The sequence below is a fragment of the Theropithecus gelada genome, chromosome 19 (assembly GCF_003255815.1).
Source record: "Theropithecus gelada isolate Dixy chromosome 19, Tgel_1.0, whole genome shotgun sequence".
Taxonomy (NCBI): domain Eukaryota; kingdom Metazoa; phylum Chordata; class Mammalia; order Primates; family Cercopithecidae; genus Theropithecus; species Theropithecus gelada.
The window spans coordinates 909193-921651 of record NC_037687.1 but is presented as its reverse complement, the minus strand read 5'-3'; the positions used below and the strand labels follow the sequence as shown (position 1 = coordinate 921651).

General features: G+C 62.5%; 2 protein-coding genes across 2 annotated transcripts in view; both read right to left on the bottom strand.

Moving 5' to 3' along the window:
• The window catches only part of GRIN3B (glutamate ionotropic receptor NMDA type subunit 3B), a 15502-nt gene extending 11665 nt beyond the window's left edge, over positions 1 to 3837 (bottom strand). Inside the window, exons 1-2 of the mRNA XM_025366651.1 lie at positions 3349 to 3837; positions 209 to 801 (exon numbers count right to left, since the gene is read on the bottom strand). Coding sequence (XP_025222436.1) covers positions 209 to 801; positions 3349 to 3774 — 1019 coding nt within the window. The 5' untranslated portion in view covers positions 3775 to 3837. The remainder of the gene's footprint in view (positions 1 to 208; positions 802 to 3348) is intronic.
• A 5749-nt stretch (positions 3838 to 9586) lies between these two features.
• Positions 9587 to 12459, bottom strand: part of WDR18 (WD repeat domain 18) — a 10519-nt gene continuing 7646 nt past the window's right edge. The window contains exons 8-10 of the mRNA XM_025366673.1: positions 11968 to 12134; positions 10078 to 10146; positions 9587 to 9930 (exon numbers count right to left, since the gene is read on the bottom strand). Of these exons, the coding sequence (XP_025222458.1) occupies positions 9799 to 9930; positions 10078 to 10146; positions 11968 to 12134 (368 nt within the window). The 3' untranslated portion in view covers positions 9587 to 9798. The remainder of the gene's footprint in view (positions 9931 to 10077; positions 10147 to 11967; positions 12135 to 12459) is intronic.

Here is a 12459-nt window from a genome sequence, read left to right as displayed (position 1 = left end):
TTTTTTGGTAAAGATGGGGTTTCACCATGTTGGCCAGGCTGGTCTCGAACTCCTGACCTCAAGTGATCCGCCCACCTCGGCCTCCCGAAGTGCTGGGATTACAGGCGTGAGCCGCCGCGCCCGGCCTCATGTTGCCTTTTGTGATCCATGGGCGGTGCACACTCTGTGGCCCGGACACCCTCCTAAGGGAAGCGGGGTCCCCACTCACCGTGCCAAGAAGCGCCCGGGAGACTCAGGGCCGGCCGGCTGCAGGTCCCCGCAGTTGACTGCGGTGGGGAGGAGGGCACGCTCTGGCTGCACCTTGGCTGCACTGCCCAGCGCCTGGGCCACCAGCTGCACAGTGTCATGGATGGCAGCCTCCAGCGGGGGTCGTGCCACCTCGCCCAGCGCCAGCAGCCCTGGCGGCAGCCCTGCGGTGGGCAGGGCCTTGGGTGGCAGTGGCGTCCCCAACAGCCAGTGGGGGCCGGGAGGTACGGCCTCCAGCACCCGATGGGCGCGGGCAACGTCGCAGCCGAGGAGGACCGCCGCGGGTACTGGTGCTTCACCCCCAACTGGTGCCCCCATTGGGGCCAGGCGTGCCCGCAGTCCTGCATCTCCCGTGTCCCGCTGGCTTAGGTCCAGGACCAGCTGTGGGGCCCGGCCAGCCCGGCTTGTCCAGAGGGCCACCAGGTCGCCGGGGTCCCGGGTGCAGCACAGGGCCAGGCCGACGTCTTCCCAGGCGTGCGCCTGCAGCACCGCCACCAGCACATCCAGCAGTGTCTCCAGGGGGCTGGCCCAGTGCAGCTGCAGGTGGAATGGGTTCTGGGAGAGGGGTGGCCACAGTTAGGGTTGACGACCTCCACCCCAACAAAGCGCTTCCCAATCCAGCAGTGGGTGATCTGTAAGTAGATGCCAGCTGCATGGCTATACCTCCCTTCCACCTCCCCCCAGCCCCAGCCCTGCTCTAAACACTTCCATGGCTCCCCATCACCATCCCCACAAAGCTCAGCCTCCCAGCCTCTCTTGGCTCCAGCTACCCTTGTCATGGGCCCACTTGGTGTTTGTGTGTGTGTGTGTGTGTGTTGCATGTGCCGTTCCCCAGATGGAATACCTTTCTCCCTGTATGCCCACCAACTCCTACACATCCTTCAAAACCCAAACACATTGCTCTTCCTCTATTCGGACTTCTCCATCCTCCAGGCAGAGCCTAGGCTCCATCTTGGAACTCCTCCAGCCTCAGGTCCCTTCCTGATTCCTTTATAGTCCTGACCTCACGTGGCACCCACCTGCCTGGGAACCCCTCTAGGGCCAAGAGCCATGGTCCATAAAGGTGAGCCCAGTGATGGCCTTGTGTTTAGGGCCAAACCAGGTAGCTTCCCCTAGCAGCCTTTTCACACATTACTGCCCCATGCCAGGCACATGGAGGGCTGAGGGGGCCCCTTTGTGCCCAGTGCCATCCAGGAAGTTCTCCTGGATTTTTTTTTTTTTTTTTTTGAGATGGAGTCTTGCTCTGTCACCCAGGCTGGAGTGCAATGGTGTGATCTTGGCTCACTGCAAGCTCCATCTCCCGGGTTCACACCATTCTCTTGCCTCAGCCTCCCAAGTAGCTGGGACTACAGGCGCCCGCCACCTCGCCCGGCTCTATTTTTTTTTTTTTTTTTTTTTTTTGTATTTTTAGTAAAGACGGGGTTTCACCGTGTTCACCAGGATGGTCTTGATCGCCTGACCTCATGATCTGCCTGCCTTGGCCTCCCAAAGTGCTGGGATTACAGGCGTGAGCCACTGTACCCAGCCTGTATATATATTATATATAAAATATATATATATATTTTTTGTAGACAGTGCTGGGTTGTTGCCCAGGCTGGAGTGCAGTGGTGCGATCACCGCTCATTGCAACCTCTGTCTCCCAGGCTCAAGTGATCCTCCCACCTGAATCTCCTGAGTAGCTGCGATTACAGGCGCCCACCACTACGCACAGCTGATTTTTGTAATTGTAGAGATGGGGTCTCACCAAATTGCCCAGGCTGATCTCAAACTCCTGAGCTCAAGTTGTCCTCCCACCTCGGCCTCCCAAAGTGCTGGGATTCCAGGCGCCAGCCACCACGTCCGGCCCTGGATTTAACTTAGTGCATTTAGGGTGGGAGAGCTTTGCCAGTCCCCTCGGGTGGGCAGGGCGCTTCCCAGGGTGGAAGCAGGGTGCCCAGCGCCGGAGGATGGGCTTGGGATGCGGCTCAGTCCCCAGGGGGCCAAGCCAGTCCCTAAGACGCTGGGTCGGTCCCACGCCCCGGCCTGCAGCGGTGCAGCTCCTGGCGGCGGCAGCAGAGGGCGCCCCAGGCCTGGGTTTGAGCCCCGCGTCTCCCAGCAGCCCTAGGGTGGTGGGGGACAGGGGTCCCCTGGACACCTGCAGAGCTGGGTTAAGAGACTCCCCCTCTAGCGTCAGGGTCTCTCTCCCTGAGGAGAGGGAGGGGCTGCAGGGGCTCCTGCGTGGGTTGGGAAGGAGGGGCAGCTGGACCATAGAGCTCAGCCAGGCCCCATGTCCGGAGTTGGGACTTCCTTGCTAGGCGATGGGAGGGGTTTATTATCTGGGGTGCAGTGAGCCCTGCTGGGGGGAACAACAGGGTCCCCAGAACCCAGTCAACAGCCCTTCTCTTCTAATTCCGTTTGCTCCCGGGATCTGGGCCTGGGATGGGATCAGAAGAGAGGAACTTGAAGGCTGCCTGGGGTGGGGGGTGGGGTGGGAGGTGGGGGGGGGTGGGAGGTGGGGTGGGGGGGGGGGATGGAGTTGGGGTTGGAATGGCAGGGGTTGCTCTGGGATCTTGGAGGCCTCTGGGAGGGGAAGGGGAGAATTATGGAAGGAGGGAGATCCAGACCTGCAGACCCCGAAACTGCACCCCTAGAGTGAGGAGGGAGACCGCCTGTCCTCTAGCCCAGCCCCCCAGAGCCGGGTGGGGACCAGGAGGTCCCAGGGACCAGGGAAGGGTCTGTGGGCAAGGAGGAAAGGGGCCTGGGCAAGGAAGGGGCAGAGGCCACAGTGGCGGGGTCTCCACTAGGGCGCTGGGAAGGGGTCTGCAGGGGCGTTCCAGGGGCGCTGGGAAGGGGTCTGCAGGGGCGTTCCAGGGGCGTCCCTGGGGCTCTCAACCCCGCGTCTAGGTCCCTGCCCCTGGTCTCTGCCTCTGGGTTCCGGTTTCTTTGCTCCGAGGACACCCGGGTTTTCCCCATCCCTGAGCCCTGGGGCCCGTCTAGCGTCCCGGGATCCCCCTTCCCTGCCTACGTAGTCCCGGCACCCCCATCCTGACTCCGGGTGTGCCCAGGGCTTCCTCCCGCTCCCCCCCGGGTCCCCCACGTCCTGACTCCGCGCGTCCCGCGTACCGGGGCTCCGAGGGGCGCGCGCGCTTCCCGCCGCAGCAGGCTGAGCACGGGGGTCTCGGTGGCGGCCGCCAGGAAGTGCAGCTGCAGCAGCTCGGGCCGAGCCTCGGGAAAGGCGAGCAGGGCCGCCACGCCGGGAGGCGCCAGAGCCTGGCACAGGCCGCGGGCCAGAGAGGCGGGGTCGCGGGCGGGGGGCGCAGCGACCACCAGCTCCAAGCTCAGGTTGTGCGGCAGCCGCGGCGCCAGGGCTGCCCGGGCCAGGGCGGCGCGGGCGCGGGCGCGGGCGAGAGGCGCGCGGGGCAGGAGGGCGCCCAGGCGCACGGAGCCCCCGAGGCGCGCCAGGACGCCGCACGGCTGCGGGTGGCCCCCCGCGGACCCCGGCCCCAGCGCCAGCGCCAGGCCCAGACACAGCGCCCGCACAAACTCCATCGCAAAGTTGTCGGCGCCGCTCGCCGCGGAGCTCAGCCGCCCGGACCACGGCGCGGGAGGAGGGACCCGGCCAGGTTCCGACGCGCCTTCCGCACCCCGCCCGGGCCGCCTCGGGGTTCCCAGCAACCGCTGGGGGGGGAGTGGGACGCGCCTTGCCCGGAGTGGGGGCGGGGGGGAATAGAGCCTCCCAATGGTTGCTTGCGGGCCTCGGCGGTGACACTTGGCGGGGGCTGGGGACGCCTAACCACTGCCCATCCCTGCTCAGATTCAGGCCTCAGATGGAATGGAGATGCCAGGAAAGGATTCTGCGCTTTAAAATTGGCCCCGACTTGCCGGGCGCGGTGGCTCACACCTGTCATCCCAGCACTTTGGGAGGCCGAGGCGGGCGGATCACGAGGTCAGGAGTTCGAGACCAGCCTGGCCAACATGGTGAAACCCCGTCTCTACTAAAAATACAAAAATCATCCGGGCGTGGCGTCCCGCACCTGTAGTCCCAGCTACTCGGGAGGCTGAGGCAAGAGAATTGCCTGAACCCGGGAGGCGGAGCTTGCAGTGAGCTGAGATCGCACCACTACACTCCAGCCTGGGCGACAGAGCGAGACTCCGTCTCAAAAAAATAAAATAACAAAATAAAATTGGCCCGGACGCCCACCCCGTTCCTCTCCAGGATTCCTGACCTCTTCCACCAATGTTGACCATTGCTCAGGCAGGGAAGTTGAGGCCCAGGAAGGGTCATGCTTGTCTCCCACATCCAGGAAGTGGTCAGTTTCTAACCAGGCCAGCCCAGGGGTGTGTTCTAACATCCAGTGCACCCTGGGGAAACTGAGGCAGGCATAGATGATGGGAACCTATAGAGTAGATCTGCCCTCCAGCAGTGAGCAGGCAACTTGGGCCACAGAACTCCTCTTCACCCTTCAAAACCCAGTTCCAAATGTCCTGCCCTGAAAAACGTTCCCTACTTGCCACTGAGAAAATGCAGGAAGCACCACTCCCTGCCCCATTTAAGTCCTGCTGCTACCCACCCCCAACCTCCACACATTTCTGTAACAGCCTACCATGTTTTTGTTCATTTTCTTATTATTTAGTGACCATCTCTTCCACTCAGCTCTGGGAGGGTCAGGGTGGGTCTGGCTTGGCTGCTGCTCTGTCTCACACTGGCACACACTAGGCACTCTATAATTGCTTATGGTTTGAGCAACCACCCAGACAAGGATGCTTGTTCACATTCCCCTCCTCCAGTGCTCTAGAACCTTCCATAGCTCCCCGCTGTCTACCAGTCCCCAAGCCTGTCTATGTCCTCTGGGCCTCGGGGTTCCTTCTGGGGCCCTGGCATCCCACAGGCCCCTGATAGACGGGGGCCGACTGCATCTGTCTATCCATTTAGCAGAGGACCTCCTCCGTTCCTCCCTGCCCAGGCATTCCTCGTCCCATCCTCCCAGCGGTGTCTTCCCAGATCCCGCAGGGCAGCAGAGCCGCCGCTGTGCTGAGAACATTCAGCTCTAATGAATGGATCTACACTCCGGTGATTTTCTTCACACACACACACACACACACACACACCCCAAACCTCATCTCCTTTTGGAGCCAACGTTGCAGAGGGAGGAAAAAAATCCTCCATGAAATGAATAAAGTGCCAAGTGCCAGCCGGTAAAATGGATTGGATTTTGAGACGACTGGGGAGAGAGGGAGGGACGGCTCAGTTCCAGGAACCCGCAGGCCACCCTCTCCAGCCCCCTGGCCAGGTGTCCCCAGGAGCAGGATAACGGGTCCTCTCCCTGGGTCTGCGAGAGGTGCTAGGTCCTGGTGTCCTCAGGGACGACTGGGGCCCCGTCCCTCCCTGGGTTCAGCTCCTTCTGAGGAGCAAGAGTTCCTAGGGGCAGAGACTGTCTGCCCTCCTGGAACTCCCGTTGTGCCCTGCCTCAGTTTCCCCATCTGTATATGGCAACATGGGCATTCCTACTCCCAGCTGCCATGTGAACAAGTGGACACGTGGAGGATACTTTTGAAAAATCTTTTATTGTGGTAAAAGTCATAACATGAAATTTGCCATCTTAACCATTTCTAGGTACACAGTTCAGCCACATTCAGCACACTCATTACTATGTAGCCCTCACCGCCCTCCTCTCCAGAACTTTCTCATCTTCCCAAACAGAAACTGTCCCCAAGGAACACTGACTCCCCATCCCCTCCCCAGCCCTGCTGCCTGCCATCCTCCTTTCTGTCTCTGTGAATCTGAAGACTCTACGGACGTCCTAGGAGTGGAATCAGACAGGTCGTGTCCTTCTGTGTCTGGCGTCTCTCACTGAGCGTGACATCCTCAAGGTGCACCCATACTCTGGCCTGTGTCCGAGCCTTTTATTTTTATTTTTTTGAGACTGCATCTGGCTCTGTTGCCCAGGCTGCAGTGAGGCTGAGTGCAGCTCACTGCAGCCTCAACCACATGGGCTCAAGTGATCCTCCTGCCTTGACTTCCCAAGTACCCGGGACCACAGGCGCACACCACACCTGGCTAAGATTTACATTTTTTGTAGAGATGGGGTTTTGTAGAGATGTTACCCAGGCTGGTCTCGAACTCCTGTGCTCAAGTGATTATCCTGCCTCAGCCTCCCACAGTGCTGGATTACTGGGTGAGCCACTGCACTGGGCTTTCTCATTCCTTTTCAAGGCTGAATAATATTCCACTGTGCAGAGGACCACGTTGTGCTGACCCTCCAACCGCTGGTGGACACTTGGTTCCCTCCCCCCATTTTTTTTTGAGACGAAGTCTTGCTCTGTTATCTGGGCTGGAGTGCAGTGGGGCGATCTCGGCTCACTGCAACCTCCACCTCCCAGGTTCAAGCAATTCTGCCTTAGCCTCCTGAGTAGCTGGGATTACAGGTGCGTGCCACAACACCTGGCTAAGTTTTGTATTTTTAGTAGAGAGGAGGTTTCACCATGTTGGTCAGGCTGGTCTCCTGACCTCAGGTGATCCGCCGGCCTCGGCCTCCCACAATGCTGGGATGACAGGGATGAGCCATGGCGCCTGGCCTTACCCCACTGTTTGGCTGTGGGGATGGAGCTGTTGTGAGTTGTGTGTGTGGATCACTTCAAAACCCCACTCTCATTCTCTTGGGTATATGCCCAGAAGTGGACTCGCTGGGTCCAACCTTAATGCTGTTTAATGTTGTTTTTTGAGACGGAGTCTCGCTCTGTCGCCCAGGCTGGAGTGCAGGGGCACAATCTCAGCTCACTGCAAGCTATGACTCCCGGGTTCACGCCATTCTTCTGCCTCAGCCTCCCGAGTAGCTGGGACTACAGGCGCCGCCACCACGCCCGGCTTTTTTTTTTTTTTTTTGTATTTTTAGTAGAGACAGAGTTTCACCATGTTAGCCAGGATGGTCTCGATCTCCTAACCTCATGATCCACCTTGGCCTCCCAAAGTGCTGGGATTACAGGTGTGAGCCACTGCGCCCAGACAATGCTGTTTAATTTTTTAAGAACCTGACAGAGGCCGGGCGTGGTCTTTTCACAGACTCTTTTCACAGTGGATGCCCCATTTCACGTCCGCACCAGGGCACGGGAGGGCTGTGGCTTCTCCACCTCCTCGCCCACGAGGCTTTCTGCTCTCAGCTTTGCTGGCAGCTGTCCCGGTGGTGCGCAGGTGCACCTCGCTGTGATCTGCAGTCAAGCCCCGCCAGCTGCCAGGTCACCTGTGCACACCGGCAGCCCCTCTCGTCAAGGCTTGGCCTCCCCAGTCCCCGCACCCGTACCTCTGAGAATCTGTGGGGTCTCCAGGGGGGACTGAACAAATGGCGTCTCCACTGTTTCCACTGTACCCAGCCTGTCAGCTATAACGCAGGGTGGAATCTCGGTGCCTGAGCACGTCTGGACACTCTGGGCCGAGAGTGATGAGTGTCCTCACTTGGTGTGGGGAGGCACCAAGGGGGCCTGTGTCCAAGGACCCGGCATGCAGGGGGAACATGGAGGGAAACGCAGGGACTGAGGCGTGAGCTCCCGCCCAGCTCCCGGAGGCTCCTGGCAGGCCCGCTGGGGGATGCCCCTTTTCTGGACATAAGAACATCGAGTCGAGTCTGACCGAGCCAGGTGTCGCCCGTCTGAGGCTACCAGGTGATTTTAGGTTCCGATGGGGGTGGGGTGGCCAGGCCCTGCCCCTCGGTGAACTCTAACCCTGTTCTGCAGCCTGCGGAGAGGGCAGCCGACCTCAGCCCCAGCCCCGGACGGCCGTGTGGTGCAGGCAGCTGCGCAGTGGCCTGTATGTTCGTACCTGGCTCGCCTTGGGCTCTTGGAGCGGCTGTGGCCAAGTCCAGCCCCTGGGGGCCGCGGGCAACCATCCCTCTACAGCTGTGCACACCCTCACCCCAGCCCTGGCACCAGCCACAGGATTGTGCGGATACCCCGAGTTGGTGGCTGGGGGTCCTGATTGGTGCTGGTGGGGGAGCTTTGGGAGGTGGTTGTGAGGGGGGGCGGGGGCGTGGGAGTGGCCCCAGGGGAGCAGTACAGACCCAGAGAGATCAGCCAACCCCAAGGGACCCTCAGCTGTCTCACCCCAAACCTTCGTGCTCCCCACAGGCAGGACCCAGCCTTGCAGGCCAGCAGGGTGAGGGGTTCATGATGGGACAGGCACAAGCAGGGTGTGCGCCCAGGGGGAAGGGACCCTCGAGAGGCTCTCAGGGCTGTGAGCAGCCAAGGTGGATGTCAGTACCAGGAGAGGGCCCAGCTGCCCTGACGCAGTGTGACCAGGCCGCCAGCCGAGAGGGCTCAGAGCCCTGTGGAGGGGACAAGAACACAAATTAGCCAAAAAGTATGAACTCAGCGCTGGCAGCTGGCTCCAAGCTGCAGTCATTACCACGCCCGTTAAATCACACGGATTTTCTGGATCGTTAGGCAGGACTGTCAGTCAGGGGCAGCTTTCTGGAAGGTTCTGGGCTTCTGGGCTGGGCTCCAGGCACTGGCTGGCAGCATCCCCAGGGCGGTGGGGCCCGGCCTCCCGCAAGCCCTTGATATCCACAAGCACCGCCCGTGGTGTGGCCAGGGGCAACCTCCTCTGGGGACTGGCTCTGATCGGGACACCACGCCCAGACCTGCCCCTGACCCATCTGGTGGTCCCAGGCTGCAGTGGCCACCTTTGCTGGGTGAGGCAAGCCGCCTCTGCCTGGGGAGGCCAGGGCACCTTTTGCCCAGAGAACCGCCCTGGGGTGGGGTTTGGGTGGCTTTGGCTGGGCCCTGGGGAAGCCAGCACGGGCCCCAAGGCACCTGAGGGAGGCACTGGGAGGAGCCTGTGCTCCAAGGCCCCGCCCACACCGGCTCCCTCCTCCTGCCTGGTCGGAGCCCTGGGTTCCCACAGGGACCAGCCACCCCCAAAACCCTCCCTGAGAGCTGGGCCCTGCACCCGGCGAAACCCCTCAACCCTGGCAGCTGGATCTACCCCCAAACGTCCCCCGGCCCGCCTCTCTACACCAAGCCACCTCCCTTCGGGACCCCACAGGGCTGTCTCCACTCAGACCCCCTGCACAGCAGACCAGAAGGGCCTGGCTTCCTGGTTCCTTCAACCCCACCACCCTGGCCCAGCGCCTTCTCGGGAAAGCACAGCCATGCATAAGGCCCTCGGGCAATAGAGCAGAGTCAGAACTGCAGCTGCTCGGGGCTGCGTCCTAAAGCCGTTCCTGCGAGGCCTAGCGTGGTTGAGGTCTCTACCTCCGGATGGAGGGTGCCCAGTGGGGCTGGGGTTCTGAGCTGGCCCGAGCAGCAGAGTGGAGCTGCGATGCGCCCAGCACCAGGCCACACCCGGACACAAGGAGGCAGGAGAGGAGAAGCCTTTCATCCTCTTTTGTTAAAAACAGGCTAGCACCAATGTGACGCGTGCCACGAGACACCAAGACCGCCCAGTCACAGAGGAAAAGCCCAAACACGACGCAGAACTGGGGAGAGTCCAGGCCTGGGCTGGTGGGGGCCACACCCGCGGGCTCCGGTCGCTGGGAGGCGTGGGGCTCAGGCCTGGGCGCCTCGGGCCCGGGTCTCCGGGCCTCACTTGGCCGGCCGCGTGATGAAGCGCGTGGAGAAGTCGAACAGGTCCCGGTTGATCTTGCGCAGGTTGCGCACTTCGTCCTCCAGCTCCGTGACACGGACCCGCAGCTGGTCCTGGCCACCAAGCACGCTCTGCGGTAGGAGTGGGGGTCAGAGGGCGGAAGTGGCCTGGGGTGCGCTGGAGTGCGGGCCACTGGCCAGAACTGACCCCAGTCTCAGGCCCCGCCCAGCCTGAGGCCGCCCCTCCCGAGGCCCCGCCCAACCCGAGGCCCCGCCCACCTTCTCCATGGTGCTGCACAGGACGGCCTGCAGCTGCTCCGTGCGGTCCAGGTAGCTGGGCTCAGAACCCTGCAACACAGTGGGCCGCATGACCTCGGACTGTGTCCTGTCACACACCACACGCTTTGCCCATCCCACCCCCGATATCGTGGGCAGCCACTCAGTCAGGGAGGGGCCACCGTGACGCCCACAGACAGAAGGGGAGACTGAGGCAGGGGCATTCATCTCCCTCGAGTCTGCAGATGACCACCCTGACCCTGGCTATGCAGCCATCACCCAGCGCCTCAGATCCTCCACGACTGTGCCCAAGGATGGGGCTGGGGATATGGGTGCAGATGACACCACAGACAAAGGGCCTGGGTCAGGCCTGGAAGGACCCACGATCCCAGGGAAGGTTCTGGGACACAGGGCCGGACGAGGGCCTCACAGACAGTGACCACCTCCAGCCATGGGGAGAGCCCAGCCAGTCCAGTGAGGCCACTGCCCTGCGCAGAGGGACCAGTCGCTGGGGGGGTCGGAGGTCGGGAACCCGCCTCCTGGACGCCGTGTGTTGGGCCCCAGCAGCGCCTGTGGGACAGGCCGACATTCCAGTCAGTGTCAGCTGGATTGCAACAAGCTGGCAGCCATCGCAGGAGGAAGGGAGCCAGGTGGGGCGCCCAGGAAAAGGTGGTGGCATTACTGGAGGGTGTGGCCTGGCCCCGTCTGGAATCTCACTGTGGCCAGCTGGGTGGGGTTCTGGGGAGGGCACTTGGCTGGGTAGGAATCGTGGGAGCCGCCGCTGCCCTGGGAGGAGGCAGTGTCCGGGCAGGCACCCTAGCGGGGAGCTGGCTCCGTGCCACTGGAGGCCTGTTTTCACTCCAAAGGTTCCAGCACTTTCTGAACACAAAGGCTCGCCCCCCTTTTGCCCATGCTGTTAGCAGCCAGTCCAGCCTGTGCTCCTGGCCTCCTTCGGTCTGAGGGGCCTGCGGATGCCCAGACGGTGGGGGTCCCTTGCCTGCCCGCCCCGAGCCCACTGGTAGATGTGGGAAGACAGAGCGTCACTCCATCAGTCAGCGTGGACAAGGGAGATAACGGCATCTCCTGGTGCAGGGTCTGTCAGGCTGTCGGGCTGGCGGGCACCCTCCAGATAAAAAAATCAATCTGTACTCAGGTGAGAAGAGGGCGCGTGGGGACAAGTGCCAAGCGCCAGAGCCCAGCGAGGGACACAGACAGTGACGTGAGACACCAAGGACGCAGGCAGCTCCCTGAAGGTCGGGGAGTGGGGCAGAAACACGCTGGGAAGCCTCCCCAGGCTCAAGGACCCCCCCAGCCCCCACCCCAGCCAACCATACTGGCTTCTGTGAGGTTCCTGGGGCCGGGGTGGGAAGGAGCCTACCCTAGCACCTGCACAGAGCAGGGGGCGGTGCTGAGCTGCAGGGGTGAGGATGTGACTGTGGTCAAGCAGAGGCCGCCCCGAACCCACGTGGGAGCCACATGCAGCCATCAGGGCCCCACCCGCTCCCTGCCCTGCACGGCTGCTCCCGCACCTTCCGCAGCCCAGATGTGAAACTTTTGCCCCTCGCAGCCCGAAATATGGGGCATTAGCCCTTTGCAGAAAGACCTAGCTGACCATCAGATCTCCAGCGGCGCGAAGGCTGGCGTGTGGGGCGCACAGTTCGGCCCTGCTGGCCAGGGGACGAGGGGTGGTTAACTTATCAGAGCCTCTGGGTCCACACCCAGAGTGGGCAGAGGGCCCTCCGAGCATCACCATCCCGCTCACAAGATGTGCCCTCCAGTGCTGGGCTTGGGGGGAACCGCCGCACGGGTGCCAGGACTGAGGGAGCGGAGCCCAGGGCCTGCGGGGTCTTCCGAAACCAAAGGGCAGTGGGGGTTCCCTGCTGGGGGCCGTACCTGCTGGTGGAGGCCCAGGCGCAGGGTGAGGCCCCCGTGGCGCGGCTCGTCCCCGTGCTCGGCGCCCAGCAGGTGCTTGTTGAAGTGGGGCAGCGGCAGGCTGGGCCTGAAGTCTGAGCTCAGCATGCTGACGGGCGCCAGTAGGATGGTGGCGTTGGTGACTGGGCCTGGGGGGTGCGGTGGTCAGGCCCCGCCCCACAGCAAGCCAGGTTCCGCCCCATCCACGGCAGTCTCCGCCCCCAGCCATTCCCCGCCCCATCCCAGCCAGGCCCCGCCCCACAGCAAGCCAGGTTCCGCCTCATCCACGCCATTCCCCGCCCCATCCTAGCCAGGCCCCGCCCCATCCCAGCCAGGCCCCGCCCCACAGCAAGCCATTCCCCGCCCCATCCTAGCCAGGCCCCGCCCCATCCCAGCCAGGCCCCACCGCACAGCAAGCCAGGTTCCGCCCCATCCACGGCAGTCTCCGCCCCCAGCCATTCCCTGCCCCATCCC